Source organism: Crocodylus siamensis, chromosome 2, assembly GCF_052110815.1.
Source record: "Crocodylus siamensis isolate JL-2025a chromosome 2, ASM5211081v1, whole genome shotgun sequence".
Classification (NCBI taxonomy): domain Eukaryota; kingdom Metazoa; phylum Chordata; order Crocodylia; family Crocodylidae; genus Crocodylus; species Crocodylus siamensis.
In genome coordinates, this window is record NC_143396.1 from 37,865,653 (window position 1) to 37,892,154 (window position 26,502).

At 44.7% G+C, this 26,502-nt stretch overlaps 1 protein-coding gene across 1 annotated transcript in view; it reads right to left on the reverse strand.

Moving 5' to 3' along the window:
* The window catches only part of CCDC149 (coiled-coil domain containing 149), a 93,639-nt gene that overhangs the window by 44,330 nt on the left and 22,807 nt on the right, over positions 1 to 26,502 (reverse strand). Inside the window, exons 4-5 of the mRNA XM_090035711.1 lie at positions 16,462 to 16,569; positions 6,808 to 6,924 (exon numbers count right to left, since the gene is read on the reverse strand). Of these exons, the coding sequence (XP_089891837.1) occupies positions 6,808 to 6,924; positions 16,462 to 16,569 (225 nt within the window). The remainder of the gene's footprint in view (positions 1 to 6,807; positions 6,925 to 16,461; positions 16,570 to 26,502) is intronic.

Genomic DNA, 26,502 nt, shown 5'->3' on the forward strand with positions numbered 1-26,502 from the left:
CTGAAAGGATGTATATATTCTCCAGGTTCATTAGAAAAGACTTCTGGTCTTGTAAACCAATACACCCCTGGGGGCAGAAAGTTATATGAATAGCATAGGCTTCCCAAGAATCTAATGGATAATGTATGTAAATGGCCAGATAAGAAACCACGTTGAAGCTTGCCCTGAGAGCAAGTGTTTGCCTTTATATTTCTCAGGCATAGAGAATGACTTTAGGCTTTCAGCTAGCAGGCAGCTTAGCAGGCTGGGTATTCTGGCTCACAGAAGTTGCAGGGAGCCCTGACAGTAAAACACAGGCAGGACCTGCTTTTCAACCTGTTGAGCTGAGCTGAAGCTGCATAATTATGTTTAAAATGCATGGTAAGAGCAGATTATTGTTCCAAAGTTTCCTTTTGTTCGTTTCTTCTTATCTCTTTCTACCTCAACACCTGGTTATTGATTTCTTACAGGCAAGCACCTGTTTTTAGATTTAAAACTTGATTAGAAAATGTTTAAAATTATAGTTATTTACATAGCTTTGAACCTCTGCATGGTAGTCACAAAGAGCCAGTGCACAGTAGTCACAGGAATACATAGCTGGTGTATGTTAGGGCAATCTAAGACATGCAGTTAGTCATGCAGCCTACACTAGGCCAGGGAAAAGGAGTTGAAACGTTCTTATGTTACAGTATGGAGAGAAGAGAAACGAGACACCATGTATGGTAACCATGTTGGTAGAGAGCTATATGGTTTTAAGTCATTCTTAGACAATGGTTGTAGCATGTGGTGTACAACAGCTGGGGTAGGAAATATTCCAAGGTGTTAACAGCCTTTGTAGCTCTATGGTGTGTATGCGGGTTGCCAACCCTCCCGGATTGGCTGGGAGTCTACCAGAATCTGCATCAATCTTCCAGTGACTATTGAAAGCAATTCAGGAGATTGATAATGTGAACGGGTTGAACAGTACAATTAATGACTAGAGGTGCATTGGTATATCAGTCCCATATCAGATCGGAACAAATATAAGGAAAATTCACAGTATCAGAAATCACCCTTTTTTGGCTGATGTGGCCAATAATGTCGCTTATAAATGCCCTGTGCATGCACGCAGCTGCAGCGCAGCACACTGGTAGCCAGGAGCACAGCCCAGCAGTGTGGAAAGCAGCCGGGTCTGGATGGTAGGTCTATTGTGAGGGAATGGTTGTGTGTGGGGAGGGGGGGGAAGAAGGGGGGTGCGGAAAGGGGGGCACTGGCATTGAGACCCCAGCAGTGAGGGCGGGAGTGAGGCTGGGGCGCAGGATGGAGCCACAAGCGGCTCATCTGGGGAGCACTGGGAGGGGAGGCAGCTCCCGCCACTGCATGCACCCTGGGAGGCTCTGAGGAGGAGGGATGCCCCCAGATCTGCATACAGGGTGAGGGCAGGCTGCCACTGCAGCCTGGGGCCAGGCTTGGTGTTATGGTGGAGCTGCCACACTCTTGCATGGGGCTTACAGACGCACAGAACATGGGACAGAATCTTGCTTTCAAAGCCATACCTCTGGCCCTCTTGTCTTGATGGCTGTAGGAAATGGTGCTGTCAAGTGGAAGGCAAATGAAACATGCCTAGTGAATGAAGCATCAATCTGCAAAGCACGTGAAGTTTCCGCAAAACAAGTTGTTGCTGGTGTCCCACTTCGAGACAGGTCAGGTCTTTGGTTCTGGTCAGGTTTTGCCTTCAGGTCACCCACGTACTTGACCAGTATGGTGTCCTTCAAAAACTTCTCCAGGCACGGCCTGATTCAGAGGGTGACAGCGATTTGGCTGGTGGTTGGGGTGGGAACAGCAAGACCCACAGATCCTGCTGTTCCTTGTACCATGACCAGCAGCAGCTGATGCGTTTCCCAAAGCATCACATGGCATCATGGGCTCAGCTTCACAGCAAGGCAGACTCCCTGCTATCCCATGTGATCTTGCCCCTCAGCAACCCACTCAGGAATGTGGCCAGGCTCTTGTTTAATGGTGGCCTGACGATCCTCCTCTTGGTGGTCATCTTCAGGGCACTGGCAGCAATTCTGCTCACTATGCCACTGTGGCAGATTAAGGAGGTGAAAGGAATAGGTGACTATTGAGGTATCACACAGGTCTCTCATGCAAGGTACTTTGGCATCCCTCTACCAGTAGTGGATGTGCAGGATCTCTTTGCTGGCCTATTGTTATAATACATAGTTTTGCTTTTATAGTACATCTTTTCGTTATCTTTTAAAACTAACTTATTGTCAAGGCTAAGTGTGAATTCACAGTATTTAACCATATAGGCAAGCCTCTTCCACAGAAGGTGGGGATCTAAAATTTCCGAGCACATAACCAGACAAGTGTAAGTTTTACAGCTGGCAAAGTCCCCTCTCCTAAGATCTGGCAAGACCTAGGCGAGGCAGGTAAAGCTGAGGCACCATAGATGAGGGAGGTGACCTTCAGAGCATCTCAGTCTGTTCTCAGTGGTCAAACAGCACAAGGAAGAGCTTGGGGATGAAGAGTACTGTTGAAGGTGTGAGAACCCTTTGGAAGCATCTCTCAAAGGCACATCTGACCACATCCGGAGTCAGGGTGCATCACACATCTAAATTTGACTTCATTATCACTTTTCCTCTTTAAAAGCGCAGTGACAAAGAAAAAAAAGATCCTATTTATTGCCATTCTCTTTAAGCCACACACATGGCATTTTTGTTTCAGAAATATGTGTATACTTAGTTGATACTATTTAATCAGAATTAAAGTTAAATCAAAGTTCAACAATTACAAAATATGCAGAAGACAAATAAAAAAAACAGCTACAAATGACAACCTTGTCCCAAACTTTTGTTAGAACCAGATCAGCAATGCAGTAGTTTCTGCCATAAAACTTCATGCTGACAGGCCAAAGAGGTAAGGTAGCATTTGTACTTAGAATTGGGTTAGGCCACTGTGTGATGTGGCTTCAAGGGAAAAAATCTAGGCTAAATTTCTTTTCTAAGATTATTCTTCTCAAGAAATCACATCTAAACTAAAAAGGAGGTAGGGGGGAGATGAATTGTTGGTTTCTGAACTGAAGAAAGGCTCAAAACTGTAATGGCAGCTGTATATCTAGGGATTAGTATTTTATATGTATATACATCAGCCTTCATAATTCAAAAGGGTTTCAGTGTTAGGGTTCAGATTTTGAGCCATTTTTTGGTTATAAGAAAATGAACGTCTATGAAGGGGAAAGAAACCCTGCTGAAACCAAGCTAACTCCCTGTCAATACTTGTTCTTAAAATACGGTTGTTAACCAAAGTATGGACAGGGACTTGAAGTTCTACCTTCAGTACATTAAACAAGGTTAGGACAAATAACAACATCTTGGGATGGGAGACATCAATCGGTGGACATCTAAATGCATTATCAAAGCTTGGTGATTCAGTATGCCTCAGGTACAATATAAATGATTAGGGAACATTTCTCTAAGGAAAGATGTGAGGCAGTATGGATAAGGTAAAAAGTCAGGAGAGCCTGTAGACATGCGGGGACATTGAAGCAGCCTTGATTAATTTAGTCTACTGGATTGCGCTAATTATTTTGCTCCAGCAGCCTCTGTGTTTCATGTATTCAGTGTCTCCATGTTTCAAAATGGCAGTGAGAGCACTTTACCTAAAGCTCGGTAGTTAAAGTGCCCTTGCTGTCATTTTGAAGCACGGAATGCTGAATACACAAGATGCTACGGGTACTTTAATCCACCGTTTCTCAACCCGTGGTATGCATACCCCTGGGGGTACATGAGAGACAGGCAGGGGGTATGTAGGCGCCAAAAACCCCCGTAGCAAGGGGGCACCACCGCTCTCCCCACTGGGTTTGCACCCAGCCACTTGTCCCACCCCCCCACCAAAGCCTGCCACAGGCTGCTGCAAGAGGGGGAAGGTGAGCACACAGTCACCCATGCACTCTCCACCAACCCAGCTACAGGCAGGTAAGTTTCTTTCTTTATCCCACCTGGGGCTTGGGGGCAGGGAGGGAGGGTGGGTGCAGACCAAGACCCATATAGTACAGGACAGAGTGTGGTAGGGGCAGGGTACTGTCCTGCTCCCTCCTGCACTGTGGGGATTACCCCATGTCCCGGCCTGCCTGGGGCCCAGTTCACTGCGCACAGGAGAGAGCAGGCTGCCACTGCAGGCTGGGGCTAGTGGTGGCACCGAGCTCTTCCCAGCACTCAGGGTGGCTGCGGTGATGGGAGGAGAGCTGCTATCACCCCAAAATTCACCACAGCCCTCCCCAACCTGGCCCCCCGCACAGCCGCCAAACACCGGGAAAAGCCCAGTGCCACTGCCCCTTGCCTGTAGCCAGCCTGGGCTCTGGGCAGCTGCAGCAGGCAGCGGGCAGGCTGCAAACAGTTGCATTGGCTCCGCAGCCCCAGCATCTGCTCCATACTGGCGACTGCATGTGTGCCTCAAAGCACAGAGTAGGGGAGGGTTGTGCCACCTCAGACCCTAACCCCGCTCTCTGCTTTTCCAGGCTGCACTGCTTCAGGGCCCCCCTCCACTGTCCGCTCTGAGGCGTGATGCCAGAGCCCGGAGCAGCTCTTTGAGCCTCCTGGCTGCAGCCATCCCAGGCTCTGGGTAGCTGCTGCCAGCCACAGAGCCTGGGCTGCTTGCAGCAGAGCTTGCAACCTCCCAGCCGCCTGCTGGGAACAGCCCGGGCTCCATGGCAGGCAGCAGCTGCCTCCTTGTCTGTCTCTCTCTCTTTTCCTCCTTCTCTCTCACCCTCTTTTTCTCTCTCTCTTGCCCCTTCCTCCTTTCAACACTATGGCAAAAAATTTGGCGTGCTATGCATTGCGCAGCACTTTAAATTCCTCAGCAATAATTTGGCATGCTGTGCTTTGCGTGGCACCGGGTTCAGCCCTCCTAGCTTTGGCCAACATCACCTCTAGCCCGGGTACATACTTGAGTTGTGCACCCCTGTAAAAGGTGGCAACCCTACCCACACCAGATCAGACATCTGTCATCTCATGGCCTTATATACACAGCCCTTCTTTCAACATATGGCACACATTAGTTTGTAAATATAAAATCCCCTGGAAAATGGAGTGTTGGGGTAGTTATTAAAATTTTCAGAAATTAGGGGGTATTTGCTACTTAAAAAGTTATAAAATGCTGCTTTAATTAAAGTGTCCCTGCCCTGGGAGCACATGTAAAGACACACCAGGAGACCAGTAACTGTGAAAATTGAAGAACCCATATCATTTTCTGGATATTAAATCTCAGTTTCCTGATTAAATTTCAGTTCAGACATATTGCTCCTTCAGTGAGTCCTGGCTTAATCAAAAAGACAAGATGAAACAGAAAGAGGACAGAATCATGGAAACCAAGGGACAATGAGATCTTTAGAAGACAAGCATGGTTGCCTGTTTAAGGCAACTGTCTTGGTTGATGAAAAAAAAGATGGATCAGTTCTGAGCTATGGATAAGAAGAGGTAAAAGTGTTTTGTAGTTTAGTTTAAGGTGGCAGTCAGATTGGAGAGGGTCTGGAATGGAACTGAAAGAGAACTCCAGGCAACATATTGTGAACACCACATTCACCGCACTCATCAAGAAAAGGGTAGTAAAGGCAGCAGTGAAAGAGGCAAGGTTTTTCAAAAGGAGGACAAGATTAAGACATGCTTGTTCTATGATCAGGACAAGCCAGAGGACAGCAAGTGTAGATGAGGAGGATGAGAATAAGTACAAGGGAAATCAGGACACTGGCATGAAACAGAGCTTCTGGGACAAAAAAAATAGAGATGAAAAACTTCAGAAAAATGCTGTAAGATGAGAATGGGAAAGGGAACATCGTATTCTGTCAATTCTCTCTCAAAACCAGCATGATCTGATGCAGAGGGAGAACTTGATAAAGGAGGAGGGCAGGATTTGAGAAGAAAGGAGGGGAGAATCAGAACAGTGAAAAGCAGCTGAGACTTCAGGCACAGGACTCAATTATGATGAACTAGAGCTGTTTAGAAAGAAATATAGCAAACATGCAGCTGAATGAGTCAGATGAGTTATCAACGTGGAATCCAATGTCACTGAGGAAGGATAAGTGTGGGAGATTGTAAGAGGAGTGCAAGCAAGTTAGAAATCCAAGGCAAGAAGAATGACTGATGGAGCAGGGCTGTGTGGACAGTAGACGAAGGCAGAAAAGATGGGGAGAGAGGAGTTGGATGCAACACTGTTTAGAAGAGGAGAAAGTAGGGGGAGAAAGCAGGAAGAGAAGACCAATGCAGTAGCGTAACTAGGGCAGGGCAACATGCCACCAGGGTGCAAAGGGCAAAAGGAATGGGAAAAAACAGCTTCTGCAGCAGCTGAACGATCATGGCACCAGCAGCAACTGGAAGACCGGAAATCACTGCTGCCCTTATGGGTGAGAGCTGCTCCAGGCAAACTGCTGCATCTGCTGGATCAAATTTGATCTGGGTCTCATCCAAGGCAGGCAGTGGAGGAGAGAGCCATACCATATTATATCACATTGATTGAAATGCCTTTGACAGTTTGATTAAAGAGTCTTCAAGACTAATACAAGACTGAAAATTATTGTATGGTGTTCCTGTGTGCAAAAGAAAGCTAGCACATTCCACTGCACAAGAAAGTGAAATCCTGAGGTGAAACAATTTAATTCTTACAAGTATCTTGTGAAAGAGAGAAGTGCTCTGAGTGCAGTTAGTGTTAGAAGACAGCATCCTCATCTGCACTGCTATCTGCACTGCAACCTAAGTAACAGCAATTAAGGCACAGCAGAGGCACTGTGATTTACTTGTCATTTTGCCAGGACCATAAACAATTTCACAATAAATGCCTATTAATTATTACTTGTTGGCGTGCTTTCTCCAGCTGCCGAACAAGGTCTTCACGCTCATGGGCTGCGAAATGGCGAGCTCCAACTTCTTCATCTCCAAGCCTCTGTTTTGCTATCGTCATTCTAAGGAGCTGTAAGAAAAGAGATGAACTGCGTTAGCAATGACACAGACCAAGAGCTTTAACAATATTAGCAGGCTATCCTGCATCATTAGAAGAACAATCCATAGTTAGAGAATCTGTCCACTTTCCCCACATCTCAAAACGAAGCATTTCACAGGAAATACTTACTATCTGTAGGCACAATCCCGTTCTCACTGAAGAAGCCAATGGCCAAATACTCATAAGCTCTGGTGATGATTAGACTGGTCCTTAAAGCAGCAATTACAGGTTTTTTTATGCAAGGGCAGATGCTTCAGTGAAGTATACAAATATGGGCTACATTATCCAGAAATGACTCTATTCTGAATGTTAAGCCTGTCGCCACAACTGACTCTTAAGAGAGAATTTTCAAACATACATCTCAAAGTTGCTTCCAGATGAAAATAAGTATCATTAAGATAATTTTAGATGAGGAAAATACAACAGAGATGAAAGCGACTGGAACATGGGGTTTGGTTTTGGAGTTGTATGTGTAATGCAGGGAGATATATGTTGGCACAGAATTAACATTATACATTGTTTTTAAGTTTGTTCCTACATGAAAACAGTTAGTATTCTGAACCACTCAACAGTGATAGGTTAAAAAAAAGAAATGAGAAACCATGAGGAGACAGGTCAAATTTTGGGGGGTGGAACCCTTTGTTAAGATCTTCACCAGGTTTAATGGTTAATGAAATAAGTTTGACTTGAATTAGTAATCATTCCTTCTTATTACTACAGTTAAATAGCAGCTACCATCAGTATTGGGTATTAAGAATTAAAACAGTGCAAGATAAGCAGCAGGCAGAGTGCATAGCTTAAATGAACACAACATTTACAACTGTTTGTACTTTGCACTGCTAGAAAAAGAATGCTACATCCCAGTGGCCCAATTTGTGAGATCTCCACAGAGGCCTGAGAAATCTGCAATAAGAACTCCCATGCCTTTCCCCACATTTTTCAGCTGCACAAAGGAATTAATGTGCATCATTATATTTCAGAGTTAGAAAAATCAATCTTCTGAAATAGAAAACTGTACGTTAAATCTATCTTCTGTATTTATAGGATGCCAGTCACTGTAGTGCTGACGTGCCAATTACAGTCCTAGTGGTACAAGACAAGCTACTTTCTCTCCTATACTTGAGCCCCAGTTTGGCACACAATGGTGAAGTGAAGGTGCTTACTACAGCCTGACTTAATAAGCTCCAAAACGCAACTTGCAACTCCCTGGTGATGCTGTGGCCCACAGTTAGCTCTACTTTAGCAAGCTACAATTGCCCCTTTCCCCCAGGGAAAAGAGGGTAGAATATAATGTAGGGCCAGGCAGATGGGGGCCACATGAGGAATAGGCTGTAGACCAAAGGCTGCTCACAATGTGGGCAGTGCTGCTTTCCCTTCCAGGCTCTCCCCTGCTGTGTAAGGCAGCCCAGCTCCCCAGTGCCTCCTGGATACATGTACTGTGCAGGAAACCCAACTCCCCACTCCTCTCCTGGCCATGTGTGCAGCACAGGCAGCCCCCTCATTTTGCAGCATAGGTAGCCTCTTTTTCCGCACTGTATGTACAGCACTCCCCTACCCCACTATACATGTTGCACGGGTACCCACTCCCCACTCACTCCACACCCAAAAGCAAGGGAAGGAAGAAGCTGGAGGAGGGAAAGGGAATCCAAAGAACCCAGATGCCATGGTAGGAACAATGGTGGGAAGGGGCGGTAGTGGCAGCTGTGCCATGAAGCTACATACTAAACACATAAGCCCAAAAGCCGCATATTAACTTTTCAGGGGCTGCATGCATCCTGCAGGCCACCAGTTAGAGAGCGCTGTTATGATGAGTGGCTCTGAACTTGTCATGGGAAACGAGCTAATTTTTCAATGGTGACATTTTTAAAACAAACATATTCTGAAATGGAGGCTTGACTATGGAATCATTTTATATATATAAAAAGGTGACACTAAGACACAGCACTACAGCATTTCCACTACAGACATCTCGCTTCAAGATTGGTAAGGAAAGCAGCACATGGAACAAGGGTACTGTCTTAAAGTCTCAGTCCTGCAGAGTAGATGAAAACAGGATTAGGAAACTACTCTCCACCAAGTCCCTCAATGCAAGCAGCAATAAATAGATTCCTCCGCAGTATATATGCATGAACCAAGAGAGGAATTTCATTAATGCAGTGGTGGCTCAAGTACCTTCTAGATCTCCTTCTGTGTATGAAAGGAGCTGAGAGTGTAATATGCAATATCAGCCAAAAATAGTACCGCAGGGACCAAAATCTGTTCTACTCAATTCAGAGCTCCTTATTTACCAATGCATATGGAAAGACAGTCTCCAAAAAAAAATGTCCCCAAACTCCACCTTCAGAGAGTAAAATGGGGGGGGCTCAATTAAAAAAAATACAAAAATGAAAACAAAAATCTACTAAATGGAAGATTCTATTTTACAGATGAGCAACCAACCGGAGGGCTGGTGAAGCTAGTCCTCTAATCTTGCACCTGAGTGCACCCTGCTGTAAAACCATCTGCTATAAAGATTCTTCCTTCTTAATGTTACAACATTTTAATCTTTATGCCAGCGAGTGGAAGATTTGGTTCTGTATTTTAGTGTTTTATCATAAAGTGTATACACCTATCTTCTGGGTACTGTATTTTTATTCAGCTGTGTCATGCAGAAGAGAACCACTCAGCTTTAGAGAGTAGGCTAAGAATAGGTTAATACATATGAAACTCTCAAGACCCCATAAACATTTACAAAAAAGCAGATTTAAGCAAACTGTCCTTTAATGAGCTGCTGGTTCCCTGTCAGCTAAACATATATTAAAAAGGTTCTTAACAGAGTTCAGAGTACAGGAACTCCCTAATTAGTAACACTATCCTACACTTGCATCTCTCAAACACCAAGATATCTAATTAATTGTTTAGTTAAAAGAATTATGTATAAATACAGAAATACACAGATACCCCAATCAGACCTTGCCCTAAGATATTTTACGGAAAGATTCTGACTCCAAACCTCAAAACTAGATTAGAAACTAAACAAATGGAACAGAAAGAAACAAATAAGTACAACCAGGAAGTTCTTCATGATAGACAACAGTTCCAAGCAAAGTAACATACCAGGGTTCTGCAGTAATCACAGCAGAGGTAAACCTTAAGAGAGGGCCTAGAACAGGAGCGGACAATTATTTCAGGCAAAGGGCCACGTACCGAGTTTTGGCAAGCCATTGAGGGCTGTATGGGTAGCCCCACCCCCTGATCACCATTTTGGGACTGGAAGGACTTCCAGATAGAATGGCTTGACAGGCCGGATGTAGAACCACAGGCTGTATTTTGCCTGCCCTTGGCCTAGAACTATCCTAAACTGCTATTTTAAGCCCCAAACTGCAAAGCCTTATGCATGTGATTACCTTTATGCAGTATAACATATTTGTCTGGCAGATACCTGAAACAAATTTATTAATTATCCTTGAAATTTTGGCCATCAGTGGTAAGTTACTAGATTTATTATATCCTACACTGAAAAACACCTCCACCCTTCACCCTCACCTTCATATACATGCAGATTAATAGTTCCTGCTAAAGACACAATCTGTACAAAAGGACCATTGCCAGGTAGAGTATTGAGCACTATTACATTACTTTTGTAGAACATGCATATGCATTTTGATGGAAGTTCTTTGAATCTTCTTTTGGTTCATTTGGGATGGGAGAGATCAGTGGCATTTTTAGGTTTTATGAGCTTAAACTACTTGTACGCAAGAGATGGCACTTTAAGTTGCTACATCAAGAGCAGACATGCTGCTGTTGCAAGACTTGCACTGTTTGCGCTTCTGCTCTGCCTCAGCAGTTCTCATCTGCGCAAAGACTGTAGCTGCAGTATGGAAGATGCTTCACTAGGTGGAATAATCATGAGCAAGATCTTTCCAAGACTTCAGGTCAATGCTGAAACATTTCAAGGATGACTTGAGGGAGTCCTTGAAATGTTTCTTCTGGCCCCCCTAAGCGCACTTTCTCTCCTTCAGTTCACTGGGTATCTCTTGCTCAATGTGCCACAGACCGTACAAAGCACATATTGCCTCATCAGCCACTCATATGCTCACAGAAACCAACTAGTGATGTCATGGTCATCTTCAAATTTGAAGGACGAACAACAATCACTTGTAAGAGTCCAGACCTCGCAACAATTAGGTCAAAACAGGTTGACTGAAACTTGCAGGACCCACCCTAGAGAGGACACCAGAACAACATCTACATGACTATACAAACCTTCCAAATACCTACTCTGGCCTTTTTTGTATTTGTGTTTTAAATGAAAACTTCCCAATTTGCTAATGTTAAGTGCTGCTCAATCAGTAAAAACTCTGGAACAGATAGGTGGCTGACGGCATTTTGCCAGCATCCTCTAATTCTGATGAAGAAAAAAGATCTAGATAAAACAATGATAAAAATGTGGGTCCATGTGCTGTACCAGGGTTCACAGGGTAGGTACCAGTAGATAACTGGTGACCTAGGCTGGGAATGTGGCAGTCTAGGCTTGAACTGTGCACAGATTTGAACTGTGATAAGTAGATGAGCTACACACAATGAGCAGGCTGTTTGAATAGAGGAAACCTAATAAATTCAAGCTCACATATTACTTCAATACTGGGCCTGTGAGTGGGATTCTTCTGACACACTGGATTTTCATATGAGCACAACTTGCAAGTTCTATACAGCGAGTAGAAGTCACAGTTTATTTATCCATGGTCACCTGGCTGAATTATGGAGACATTATGGCAGAAGGCAATCATAAAAGCTGCTATTTTAGTTCCCAATTCTCAGAAGATATATGAACGGGATTAATTTTATGCATTCTTGAATATGTAAGTGATTTCAGCCTAGTGGCAGCAAATTATCAATAATAGCAGAGTTGTTCTTTTCCATACAACATGCATCTTCCTCACCCTTAGCAATGCATGAAATTGTTTCCCTTTCAGTTACTTGCGTGAGTCTGGAATGAGATAGCCTGAGTCTACTGTTCTAGAAGCATGTGGTTTCTCCAACCCATTCCATGTCTTTCTTTAAATGGAACTGTGCGATCTCATTGGGCCCCCTGCAGGTTTAAGTATTTATTTTCCAAGTATTACTGCCTCCATTCTAGGTAGAAAAAGGGTCTAAAAATTAACTACCCTGTAAACATGGAGTAGTTTTCATGTGTCAGAGTTGATAAGAGATAGTGATCAATCATAAAAATAAAGTGTCTCAGAAGTCTGCTGCTGGAGTGCTGCAGTGTAAATGTAGCTGTATTCCTGTAATGGCAGCAAATCCTTCAAGAGACTACCTGAAAGCATTTTACTATTTATGCCATTGGCGTTACAGCTGAGTAAAAGGAAAAATTAGTCCAGTTAAAAAATGTTCAATACAAGTAATATGACATTACTTTAGTGATTATGTTCTTAACACTTAGCATCCAGGATTCCAATAGCAAACACAAGGTCATCAGTTAAAATCACTTTCCTAGACCAAGTGACTGTATTTAACTGGCAGTAAACACTGAAGCAATTTCTAAAACAGTCACACCATTAAAGCATTTCCATCAATAGAGCAAATGTGTGATATTTAAAGAGGTTTTTAATTCTTCAAAGCTCTTGCCATTCAGTGACAAAGGCTGCATGAGTCACCCATATAGAGACACAGGCAGAATTGTTCATCCATAAGCAGCACCACTTGCTGCAAAAGCAGCTGTTTGTTCATCTCTTGCCAGAAGTAAAGTTGATGCAGACCAGCTGGGCAGGATGCCCTCCTTTGCTTTGAAAAACAGGGAGAGAAAAATGGAAGGATAAAAATCTAAGAACAAGTATTTGTTATAAATTTTCGGGTTTTTGTATATGCTATAATTTATCTGGACTCCGTTGTTGAAGTAAAATCAGCTCTTAATTCAGGAGAAGGGATAAGAAGAGAGCAGTCCAGGAGAGAAACCCAGAACTTCCTTTATCAAAGACAGGAGAGAGTTAAGGAAGACATGGAGGCTAAGGCCACAGTTAGGCCAATACCTGTCAGGAGATTCAAAAGACAGCAAGCTGGTAGTAAAATAAACTCTGTATGTCACTTTTTAAAGTGAAAAGTAGCTGTGTTGCAGAGCTGAAAATCTTTTAGTAAATTAATCCCTGGTGCAATTCTCCATTCCTGTTCTTCCTCCATTTTTTTTTTTTAGGAATTTGATAATCACAGCATGAATTTTAAGCAACTCTTGCAGGATAACTGAGTTTACTGAGTGACAAACAAGGATTGCTAAATTCAATCCAGCCCATCCTGTAAGAGTACAGATGTTCCAGAGATGAACAGCTGGAGAAAACTGACCTGTACAAAGAATTCTGGGCAAAGACAGCTTAGAATGCCAAAAATGGGCCTACGGATATCAAAACCAGTGTTTTAAAGGGGAAAAAAAAATCACAGAATAGGCCAATAAATAAATTAGCTTTAACCCTTAGCTTAATTCATACCTGTTGTTAAAAGCACCTAAAAACAAAAAAAAAATCAACAAAAAGTACTTCACTCAAAAATCAATGGTAGTAAACTACTTGAATCCTAAAATATAGCTGGAAGTAGAGAATAAAATATCTGGAACTGGGCAGTTTTCAGATAGCTAAACTGCACACAACATACTCTAGAAATTCCTTCTCTGTGACAAAAATGCATAATTATTTTTAATGTGCAGGGCCACATACAGTCCATAAATAAATAAATATCCACATACGTGGACAAAGGGTGCAGTCAGAAGTACAGCTCCCAGGTCCAAAAAGGACTTTTTTATGGAAAGCGCCACGATTTAAACTGATCCTTCTGACCCAAGAGATGTTAGCTGTTGGGCTGGGAGCGTGGGAGATCAAGCTGCAATTTGGAGCTGATCCAGGGCGAAAGATTACAGCTCCATCTCTCCCTCCCAGACCCTGTGCTGACTCAGGATGGGAGGAGGAAAAGGCAGGGGAGGGAGATCTGTTTTGGAGTTTCCCCAGCCACACTGGAGATGGTGGTGGTGGAGATCCAATCCACCTGCCCCCCTCAGCACAGCTGGGGAAATCCCAAAACGGACCTCTCTCCCTTGCCTTCTCTCCCACTCATCCTGAGACAGCAGCAGCGGCTGAGCTGTGCTGCAGAAGCCCATCACTGGAGCAGACCGAAATTAATGAAAGCACTCTGCTTTGGAGTGTCTTCATTTGAATGCTCATACAATAAGAGTTAATTTGTCACTCAATCAGAGTGCCCTGCAGCTGTGCTCTTCTATTAGGGCATGGCTTTAGAGTGCTTTCAAAGGGCTGATCATATGACAAATGTAATTTCTGTCTGTGCCCAAAGTGGGAAACGGGGCATGAGAACTTTCAGCAGGAATGGTGCTGATGGACAGCAGCACCAGGCTAAGAATTTGGACACAGAACTGAGTATCCTTATAATTTCAGCAACTACAGTCAAGCATAGATGGAAAGATATGCTGACCTCTAAGGGTATGTCCCCACCACAATACTGTTTAAAGATATTCTAACTACTTCAAGTACCAAAAGGGTACATGAGCACAGCTATGTTATCATGGCATCCTGTTCCAACCTAATCATCCTGCCTCTGCTGTTAGAACTGGTAGTATCATGAGTATGTCATGGCAACTGAGATTCCTGGGATCCATGGATAAGGCCCATGGCTTCTTAGGACATTGGCTTCCAAACTGTGGTCTGCAGACCTCTGGGGTCCACAGACTATGTCCAAGGCAGGGCTGGGCAATTATTTGAGCCTGTGAGCCACATGGGGAGTTTTGGTGAGCATTTCCCACCCTCCCCCGCCCACAACAGCTCACCAAACCTCCCTATGTAGGATGGGGATGAGGGCAGGAAGCTGGTGTGGGTGTGGGTGGCAGCTACAGCAGGTTCAGCCTCTGGCCCACACTTCTATGCCAAGGAAGGGCTCGGGCAGATGCCCCAACCCCCAGGGGGAAGCTACTACCTGAGTCAACAGCTGATGTCAGAAGCAGCACTGGGCAGTTGCTGGCATGTGGGCAGGGAGCTGATATAAGCTGTGGGATCATCCTGTAGTTGCAGCATGGCTGTGCGGGAGGGGAAGACAAAGAGACGGAGCAAGGCAGTCCTGCCCATGATGAGTGGCTGTGGCCAGTGCTGGGCACTGGGCAAGAGCTGGACCTGGCAGCGGGCATGCTCACAACTTCCAGGGCCCTTCTGGCTGTAGGCCACAACAGGGTTGCCCTTAGGCTGTCTCCACTGCTGACATGCCACACCATGTCCAGGCCCCCCCGCAAGCCTGTGGGGTGGTGGTGGCAGCAGCAGGGATGAGCCACAGATGTCCAAGGGGTCCGTGAAAGATAATCAATCAAAAGTATGCAAATACCCACACTTACAATTCAAAGGGGTCAACACCTCCATTCAAGATTGTTTAGGGGTGAAAGGTTGAAACCACTGCCCTAATAAGATTCTGTTCCATGTTGTCCCTGCCACTGGGATACAGATTAAATATGTCCTCAGAAATATTTCCCTCTGTGGAGCATTATAGGTCTTAACCCAGCAAGACAAATAGAAGGGATGAAAGCTGTATTTGTTAAAAGAGTCAGTTTCTCAGTCACTTCAGACTGCAGACTGAAAAAGCTCCTACTCCAGTGTACTATATCAAGATGACCTTCCAGGGGGGGAAAAAAAAAAGGTTAATTTTCATATTCTTTGGACTTGAAATAAATTTCTTAAACAATTTTAAATCTTAAAGATATCTTTTTTCTAATAGGACATCACCATGTCCTAGCTCCCACTTTTGGTTTTGAACTCTTCCTTTATGTTTCTAGCTTGATTTGTGTATGTATTTTGCACATAGCTCTAGCAACAAGTGCTACGCATTTGGTCTGTGGTTAAACATTCCATTTAAGATAGATAATTAATACTGAGTTGGAGCTGAATTAATACTGAGCAGCTGAACTGAGTAATGTTCCATATCACTTGGTAAATTTAGTAATAAAATAATTTGTTTTGAATGCAGTAATCAGTTGTTAACTTTACGTAACTAAATACCCAACTACCTGCTGAAACTACTTGCTGTGCATTTTGAGGGAAAAATTATGCTGCTTTTTTATTTTATCCTCTCATGAAGTTTTACCTTATTGTCTAAAAATATATTTTTACCTAAAAAAAATTAATCACATGGCCAAGAAAAGATATAATGCTCATCTGAGTATATTTAACAGGATAATGTCAGTGATAGAATGCAGAAAGAGGAAGTCAGTGGTGATCAACCCAAAGCAGGGTCCATAAGAAATACATAAAGACAATAGAATAAAACAATGCATTACATCAAGGAGCCTAGGTTATTAGTATCCTGTGCAGATTTCTTGGATTCCATTGTTCTGAGCATACATTGTATCCTAAATATTCTGGAAACCCATAAATCAACAGAGCAAAGTACTTTTTCATTCTCCTTTTCTGTGCAGTAAACACAAGACCTACGGTCCAGTTTACACATTACATTGCTGTCATCCTTTTAAAGAGAAAAGGTTTACAATACCTTATTGTCTCCTTGCACTTCTCCCAGCCTTTGCTGCAGTTCTTTTATTTCTTCTCCCAGATGCTTATTTCGATCCCGAGAATCACTCAATAATTGGGCAAGATTAGCCTAGAAAAGTTAGTGCATCATCAGACAAGTATACTTGTGGTGACTGAGAAGGAACCTTGGGTTTATTGGCTACCTTTCAACAATATTTAGTTTTATTGCTGTTGATATCTAGACCAAATGGTGTGTCATTAGAGACAACAAAAGCCATCAGGATTCCTTTATCTAAATTACTGCAAAATAAATATAGCATGTGTGCATACAAAGCTCTAGAATAGTACTTAAAACACAAACAAAGCCAGATGGGAGTACCCACACTCTTTCTGATACCACGGAGAATAAAATGCAACTTGACAATATTCTGTATGAAGTAGCCAAACTGTTTTAAACATGGATAATTAGGCAAAAGCATAGCTGGAATACATTTTATGAAATAGGACGGATATTTTCTTCTACTGATATTGTATAGAATTTTCCTACCAAATTAATTAAAAAGACCAAAAATTCTCCCTTAACCCAAGCCCCTTACACAATTATTGTGGAAGAATTTTTATAAAACTGGGGTAAAGTTTTAAAAACTGTAAGCCTGTCCTGACATTTTCTGGTTACTGAAAAAATTATATTAACTGCAAAACAATATTCTTTCAGCAAAAATAACACACACGTACACTCCTGTAAAACAATGTCATATAGTAAAAGTTATTCCTGACATCTTGAAAAGTCTGTATGGTTTACCAGACTGATTTCTAATTGGTTTATTGCATTTTACCAGCTTAATCAATAACCAAAATACAGTACAATCTTTTTCTTTGTCAGCCACCATAAAAAGCAGGGCAGCTGGAAAATGAGCAGTTAGACTTTATGTTTTTTTTTCTGTTGGTGTGCCTCACAAAACATGTATTAGGGCTCAGTGCTAGGAGGTTATGACATGGGAAAACACCCAGGAGTTTTCCTTCTGTCACTACCCAATCTTATGTTTTGTATTTTGGATGCCCTGTATGCAGCATGTTCATGTTGCTCAGGGAAGTACAGTCAACTGTTACAAAAGAGAGAGAGCAAAAGAGAAAGAGTGAGAGAGATTATTTATATATGTGTATATATATATATATATATATATATATATATATAAATGAAAAGGCATTTCTAGCTTTTCCAAGTAGGATTTGGTGAAGCACTGCAAGTCTCAGTTAGTGATGTGAACAGTTAGATGTTTAAACATTCAACCATTCACATACCTTACCGGTTATCAGTTAGCACAGGGCAGGGAGTAATCTGGCGTTGAAGGGACAGGTGGGGAAGGGAAGTGGCACTATGCCCCTGAAAGTGACAGGGCAGGGAAGAGGGAGGAGCAAGGAGGAGAGGGGTGTGGGGGCCACAAGAAGTACCTAGTATGGCAGGGAATCAGTGGGAGAGCTACAAGGGGCCTGCTACTTCTTGTGGCAGCACAGCTCTGGCCCCTTCCCTATCATCCACCCTGTGATGCGTGTGCACCTGCCACTGACAATGAGCCGGGCTGGGACTCCACAGGCCCTCACGCAGCTGCATGCTCCTGACCGCCTGCCATGGCTCTAAGCAGGACCCTACCACCCACTGTGAAGCCCAGGCTGCTTGCAGCAGGTGGCAGGGAGGCTGCAAGCAACTGCAACAGGGTCTATGGAGCCCCAGACTGGTTCGCTGCCAGCAGTGGGTGCATGTACATTTTGAGGCAAACAGCAGTTAAGGGGCCAGGGCTGCACTACTACAAGAAAGTTAATCGTTTAACCAAGTGGGAGCAAGTTTTAACTACTCTCTTGTATACTCATGCCCTCAAATGTCTGCAGGATTAAATTGCAAATAATCTGAATGGGCACTAGGTAAAAGGATCAAAATCACCTACATAAATTAAAGAGTTGCACTTAGGTTATTTTATTTTAAACATATTTTATTTATTTTAAAAGAGGACTGAAAGAGGACTTGAGATACTCACAGTCCCTCATCATATGGCCTCAAACATGAAAATCTGACCAATATAGACAGGAAGATCCACCTAGCACTGAAGCTTCTTTAATGTATGCTTGATCGACAAAATGTTCTTTTTTATTTGCTAACAAATGAGTAACAACCATCAATACACTGAACAGATTAGGCAGGTAGCTTCAGGACTATTCAGTCATTGATATAACTGAAAGGTGATGGGGTGCAAAAATAACCGCCACTGCCATGGGCTGTGCAGCAGCCAGTTCTGCCTGCCCATGCACTGCCTGCACCCAGGGCACAGAGCTGCCCTGCTACACCTCTGCATTCAATAAATGGTTCTGAGACACTATTTCTAAGGGAAGTTAATATTTCAGATTGTTTGCAGGACATTTGCATCCGAAACAGTGCAGCTGAGGGTGAGATTCATCTAGAATCAGATAACTTGAAAAGTTCTAACTAAATTTTGTAAAACAAACTAATTCATGTTTGATAAAGGCTGGTTAAACAACAGTGTACTACTTCCAATTAATGCCATTGTACAATACTTCTGTTTGTGAAATCCCCTTGCTATAATGAATTAAAACAAGTCTAAAGGCTGCACTGAATTCTTCCAAACATCCCACTCATCAGCATTTACAGTGGTATCACTGGGATTCTACCAACTTGGAACCAAAATCCAGCTCTAACTGAATACATACAGGAGCATTCACACACCCATACTAAGTCTCCATTTTCAGGATTTGGCTGATAAAATTGTTCCTCTGGAATTGCAATTTCCTGCTGAATTTTATTTCTCAGCTCACATAAATGACCTAACTTCTCAACAATCTTTAGATTCACAACTGAGAGTTTGGGAGAAACACTAAATAAAGCATTTATACCCAAAAATAAAGACAGCCTCTTTAAACATGCCAAATACATTTCAGTGAGTTGAATACAGGCTTGCTCCTAAATGTAAAGCTTTTTTTATACTCTTGTTCAACTACAGTAAGTGAGCTATGTCACTGATGAATAATTGCTAAAGAACACATTTACTAAGCTTACAGGCTCCACACAACATATATTTTAGATTGTCCCAGATTTTAATGGTTTTGGCAAGATATCATTAAGGCTCTCAGTTAAACTTGGAAGAGGAGAGAATTAGGGAACTCTAGGTGCTCTGGTAGGCTTAATCGGAGCCAAGAAATCACTGTCCTTTAAACTATGCATGGCCAGATTCTTTGGCACGTGCTAGAAAATGTATTACCAGATGGCTGAAAGATCATAAACCCCTAACAATGGAGGACTGGGAACGTGAACTCACAAGAATCTCTTTTTAAAGGAAAAGAGAAGAAATCTATACAGGGCTCATTTTTCTACTTGGCAACCACTTTCCATATCTGTGGAACAGGCAAAATATATACATAAAAGCCAATTGCATTCAGGGACAATAAAACTCACTGAACTTGCGTAATTATAGGGCTGTGCAGAGCAGGTAATATTCGATTCGACAACCATGTCAAATATGAAACCAGGTCCCACTTCGATTTGCCGTCCACTTCAAGTTGAAGCGGGTCCGCTTCAACTCAAGGTCTAAGCTCAGTCGAATATTCGAGCTGCTTCGACTTCCCCATAGGCTATAATGGGGAAGGTCGAAGCAGGCTATAAAACTTTGGCATTTCTTGTCTGACCTTGATGAAACTTGCAGGACTGGTAGCTCCTGAGGAGCCCACAAAGCCTGCCAACATTCAACAAGATAGGTTGCGGGGGTGCAGAAAAACTGCACCCTGAATTCTTGAGAGCAAACTGCCTGTAACTTCTGTGTGGAAAGCCACAGGGAGCTCAAAACTGCAGGCTTGCTGGCCCCTGAGGAGCCCACAAAGCTTGCCAACTTTCACGGTGACAGGTGCAGGGGTTTGGGGGAAACTGCACCTTAGGCTGCTGACAGACAAAACTCGTGATCCAGATGGAGCGAGGAGGGTGGCATTCGCTCTGTCTGCACCTGGCGCTTGGGGACCCCCGGCAGCAGGTGGTTCACTTTGAGGAGCACCAGCTGCTTCACCAAACCGAGATCCAAGCAGGCACGGTGGGGTGTCACAACATCTGCAGCCATGCTGAACACCCTCTCGCTTGGCACACTGGTCAGTGGACAGGACAGGTATTCCCAAGCAACTGTGGCTAGATCCGGCCACACTGGGCTGCGGGTTGCCCGATAGGCCAAGGGGTCACAGTCCAGGGGCTCCACAGGCTCGGCAAGATAGGCAGACACCATGGTGTGCGGGCTGTCTGCCTGATCCTGGGGTCTGGTGGATCTGGACCCCCTAATGCTTGCCAATGGCCTTAGCCCATATTGGCAGCACCTGTGGTGGAGGGGAAGACTGGCTCGTGGATGGCAGCCTGGGCTCGGGCAGTGGATCCCCCTGTTCCACTTCCCCCCACCGCCGCCGTTCCACCTCCGTCATTTTCTTAATAAGTACCTCCCTGCAGTGACTCAGTGTCTCGCTGCCACATATGGTGCCCTTCACCCTTGGGTCACAGATGGCAGCCAGCATATGCACTGTGTTGGACCCCAAGGGTTCAAGCCTTTTCCTAAGGCTCTCCTTCAGTTGCCTCACCAGTGCCTGCACAGCCTGCCCCAGCCAGGAACACTGGCCCCCAGGAAGCTCTCCATTTGGCTGCGGAGCTCCTTTACTATGGAGACCATCTGGCTGAGAAAGGCATCAGCAGCACTGAGGGTCTCAGTGGCCTCAAGGAAGGGCTTGAGGACCAGCAAGAATTGGGATATGGCATCCCACTCAGCTTTGGTCAGGGGGCCGCTGATCCCAAGCTCCCCAAGCAAGGCCAGCTCATGGATGGCCTTCTGTCGCTCCACCAGCCTCTCAAGCATCAGGTATGTGGAGCTCCACCGAGTCTCCACATCCTGCATGAGTCTGTGCTGTGGGACATTTAGCTCTGCTTGTTTATCCCGCAGCATCTTGCCCCCCTTGATGCTCCCATGGAAGTAGCCTGCCACCTTCCTGCATCTAGAAACGAGCCTGCTGGTGTTGCTGGTGCCATCTCCTGCAGCCCCGTCCCCCTCCAAGGCATCCCTCGCAATCAGATGTAAATTGTGTGCCACACAGCGAATACAAGCAAAGCTGGCATCACGGCCTGCCTTGACCATATTGGCCCCATTGTCGGTGACCATGAAGCCGTGGGTGAGCTTGGCCTGCCCAACACTCAGCCACCCCTGCACCATGCAGTTCATGGCCCCCCTTATCTCTGCTGCTGTGTGGGACTCATCCATCACCTTGGCGTGAAGGAGAGCCCACCGACAACCTGACCAGCCACACCAGCGCCCTGTGAGGGAGAGGTATGCATGATCTCCACCCCACCTGCTCCAGATGTCCGAGGTGAAGTGTACACCTGCGGACCTGCCTTGTGCAGCTCCTCCCTCAAGAGCTCCCTGCATGCTTCGTATAGGGAGGGCACCACCGTCCTGCTGAAGGCGGTACGTGCAGGCACTTGGTGGGATGGAGCCAGCAGTGCCAGCAGCTGCCTGAACCCTGGCCACTCAACAAAGGTGAAGGGCTGGCCATCCAGAGCAAGCATCTCCCCAGTGGTCTGGGCGACCTTGCTCACATTTGCAGCTGGCCCCTTTTGCCCCCAGTGTTCCAGGGTGCCCTGCCTCTGCTGTGGGGGGACGGGGGCTGTGGAGCAAGTGGGAGCCGTTCCTGTGGCAAAGGGGTGGTACTTGCAGAGATGATTCAACATCCCTGAGGTGGTCATATGCTTTGTTTCCTTGCCCTGGCTGATTTTGGCTCGGCAGTGCACGCAGATAGCAAACGCGTGATCATCTGCCAGCTCATAATGATCCCAGACCATGCTAGTACTAGCCCTTTTCCTCTGGCGTGCGGGTGCATCTCTGGATGCTGCTGAACTCTCCCCCTCTTCAGCAGTCAGAGGCACAGCAAGAGAAAGAGCGGACTCAGCTGAGCTGCTTGCCTTCACCTGTACAGAGGCACCTTCTGAAGTGCCTTCTGGAAAAGACCTCGTGGCTTGAAAGGAAAAAACCTGAGGGGTGTCGAGCACAAACTCGACTCATTCCCCTTCCTTCCCCAGAACTTCCCTTGCCAGGGCACTGAGATCCAGATCCAGCACCAGCTCTTCTTCTGGGGCTGGAAGGCTCAGCATAGACAGTGACACAGGGGTGGAGTGCGCTGCTGTGCTGGTTGCAGTTATGGTGGGAGAGGCTGTGGCTGCTGTGTCTGGATATGAGAGAGTCTCAGGCACAGGCAGTGGCTCTGGTGGCAGTGCTGCTCCCCTCTCTTTACTGCTTGTAGCAGCCTCATCCCTTGTAGCGGGAGGAAAGAGGCTGCGTTTGAGTTTGGTGGGGGGAGAAACTGCAGCTCTCCCGCTTGCAACCCCCCTTGCTCCCCTTCGTGCAGGCTGGCCAGCGTGGCCACCTGCCTTTCCACCCTGCTTCATAATGTGTTCCTTCGTATGTAAACTGGAACCTCTAAGTCTGCTGTGCGCCACGGATTAGATTTCTGGATGTTATGTAAATGTGTTTGTGTGTGTAGATAATACATTGAGAAGCGCTGATGTGGTGGAAAGAATGAATGATGTATTAAAAAAAATATATATAAGCTAAATTCCTGTATACAGAATAGATCCTAGGCTACTACTAACCCTATCCAATACAAGCGTAAACTAATATGAAAAGTAGTTATAAAATAAAAGCACCAAGTTCTCAGAAATTCCTGTTGCTACCGTTGCAAGCAGGGAATTTGTTCAAGATCAGGGCTTCCAGCCATCGTGGTCTGATGCAGAGGTGCTGGAGAACACCAGCAGCTCAGAAACTGACCCCAAGGCAGAAAGCAGGGGAGCTGAAAAACTGCTGCCTTTTATGCATTTTCTCTGGCCCTCCCCCAGCGCACTGGGATTGGAAGGGACCTCAGAGAATGCTGACAGGTCACTGGCCAGCCACACGTCAGTCATGAAAGCACTCTTTTCCCCTCTCCCCCTCCCTCCCCTTACTTTCCTATTTTTTTCCCCCCACAGGGAATCCAGTATAGGCAAGACGAATATTTGACCCACGCTGTTAATATTCGACTTCCGGTATTCGATTCGACAGCTATTCAACCAGCTGCTATTCAACTCGACTTTCGCTTTTCAAGGTCGAATATGTCAAATATTTGTCAAAACGAATATTAAGTCCAAGCTTTGCACAGCCCTACTAATTATTACTGAATATTGCTTTGAAAGTTATTAAAATGTCAGCTATGCTTTTCTTACTTTCTTTGAAGGATGCTTTTAATTCTAAAGAAGATGGATATCATAAATGTTTGATCTATTTACATCTCCTTCTACTGTTTGATTCTCTACCAAATTATTTAACTCTCACCTGTCTTGATATACTTTTGTGGGGGGAAAAGAAAAAAAAACTAAAACTTTAGAGTACAGTGGCCTTTTACTACTGCAAGAACACTTGTCCACTACAAAATAGTGAAAAATTAAAAAAAAACCAAAACAACAACAACAACAACAACAACAAAAACTATTCCAAATCTCAAACTTCAACTATTTATTTAATATAAGAGACTGGATAATACTAGTCTCCAACACCCAGTCAACTGCCAAACTTTAAGAAATTTTTCTGAAGTTCTGTCAGTCTCTGCTGTCTTTCAACATATTTTTGGGCTCTCGGAAAAGGCAGATGACATAACTTAGGTACCTCAGTCTTCTAGCAGAAGTTCGATTAAGGCATAATGGGATCTGATCTGCCATCCCAACAATCACATCTCCTGCCATACTACATCAAGGATAAGATCCCAATTGTGCCCTATTGCCAGTGCAGGGGGTGCCTGGGATCCTTGCACCAGCAAGTAGCAAGACATGGGCCCAGTGCTCCTGTGGCTTGGAGCACCTGTTTGCTGACTGGTGCTCCTAAACACTAAAATGCATCAAAATCCTTGACCAATCCATGGCTTATTAGCTGAATGGTTCTTCCAGCCAGGGGAGTACATGGCAGCCAAGACCCAATCAGATGACTAGAACTCCCAGCCTTGGAACTGCACCAAAATCTTGAAAGCTCCTGTGTGCTCCCGAGGCTGGGAGATGCCACATATTCTATTTAAGGCAGGATGGAGGACACCAGCCACAAAGTTATTACATGTATTTTGTGTAATAACTTTGTGGTTTATTCCCTGCTTTATCATGTCATTGACTGCTTGAACATGTGGCCAGGTTACTACTTAAGATACAATTAACTGGTCGTGTAAGTCTGCCAGGGGCCTCAGCCCTAAGAAATGGCTAAACTGGCTATCTGCAGCCTCGACCTCACCATGATCTGCTGGCTGGAAAATTGGATCCGTGTTAGGACCCAGAGGGTGGTGGTTGACGGAAGCCAATCATCTTGGTGCATGGTCACCAGTGGGGTCCCTCAAGGCTCTGTCCTAGGGCCTATACTATTTAACATCTTCATCAATGTGGACATTGGTGTCAAAAGTGGACTGGCCAAGTTTGCCAATGACACCAAACGCTGGGGTAAAGCATCCACACCTGAGGACAGGAGGGTGATCCAGGCAGATCTTGACAGGCTCATGAAATGGGCGGATGAGAATCTGATGGTGTTCAATACCGAAAAATGCAAGGTTCTCCACCTTGGGAGAAAAAACCTGCAGCATACTTATAGGCTCGGCAGTGCTATGCTGGTTAGCACTACAAATAAAAGGGACTTGCGGGTCATGACTGACCACAAGATGAACACGAGCCTTCAATGTGATGCTGAGGTTAGTAAAGTGAGTAAAACACTGGCTTGCATCTATAGATGCTTCTCAAGCAAATCCCGGGACATCATTCTCCTGTTGTACTTGGCCTTGATGAGGCTGCAGCTGGAGTACTGCGTCCAGTTTTGGGTTCCACAATTCAAAAAGGATGTGGAGAAGCTTGAGAGAGTCCAGAGAAGTTCCACGTGCATGATCAGAGGTCAGGAAAACAGACCTCATGATGAGAGGCTGAGAGCCATGGGACTCTTCATCCTGGAAAAGCACAGGCTCAGTGGTGATCTGATGGCCACCTATAAGTTTATCAGGGGTGCTCATCAGGATCTGGGGGAATGTCTGTTCACCAGAGTGCCCCAAGGGATGACAAGATCAAACGGTCACAAACTCTGCCGCGACTGATTCAGGCTGGACATAAGAAAGAACTTCTTCACTGTCCGAGCCCCCAAAGCTTTGGAATAGACTGATGCCGGAGGCACCCACTTTGAATGCCTTCAAGACACTTATCTTGCTGCTTATCTTGGTGGGATCCTATGATCCCTGCTGACTTCCTGCCCCTGGGGCAGGGGCATGGACTCGATGATCCTCCGGCGTCCCTTCCAGCCCAAATGTCTATGAAATCTACGGAATGTTAATATTCACAATCTGAGCAGAGAAGGTCCAGACCTAAGAACACATCCAGACCTAAAAAAATCCTCCACTTCCATTTCCTGCCAATCCTGACCAAAACAGTTGTTATCACTATATACAGAGATTCTGCCTGGGGCTGGGAAGGAAAAAGTGGAGGACATGGAGTGCAGCATGAGAGGTTTCTGTTATGTATCAGGAGTAAGGGAATATGAATCAGAGATGAAGCCAAGGAATGAGCATCATGCAGAGTCTAAGCAGAGACATGAAACGCACACAAAAAGATTTACAGAAAAGTACTCTAAATTTTAGGGTGGGAGGGAGATGAACGGTGGAAAAGGGCTTGGCCTTGAGCATGCATAACCACCTGAAGTCACTAGTAAAAATGTTACAAGTTAAAATACAGGACAGTGAATGATGTCAGGCAGCAGTGGTTTTTTATTCATTACTGACCAAAGCAGAATTTGAACCAAATGACAACAAGAAGAAAAGATGCTACAGCCAAGTAGCAATCCCTGGAACATTCCACTCTCCTTGAATTTGATACCTTTAACAGTTTCTCAAAATGTAGCCACACAGAAAAATGTTATTTTCCTTCAGACTACTGTAAAAATGATGGATAGTAGCACAGCCTTTAATGTACCTCTCAATTCTCTGGCACATAAATCTT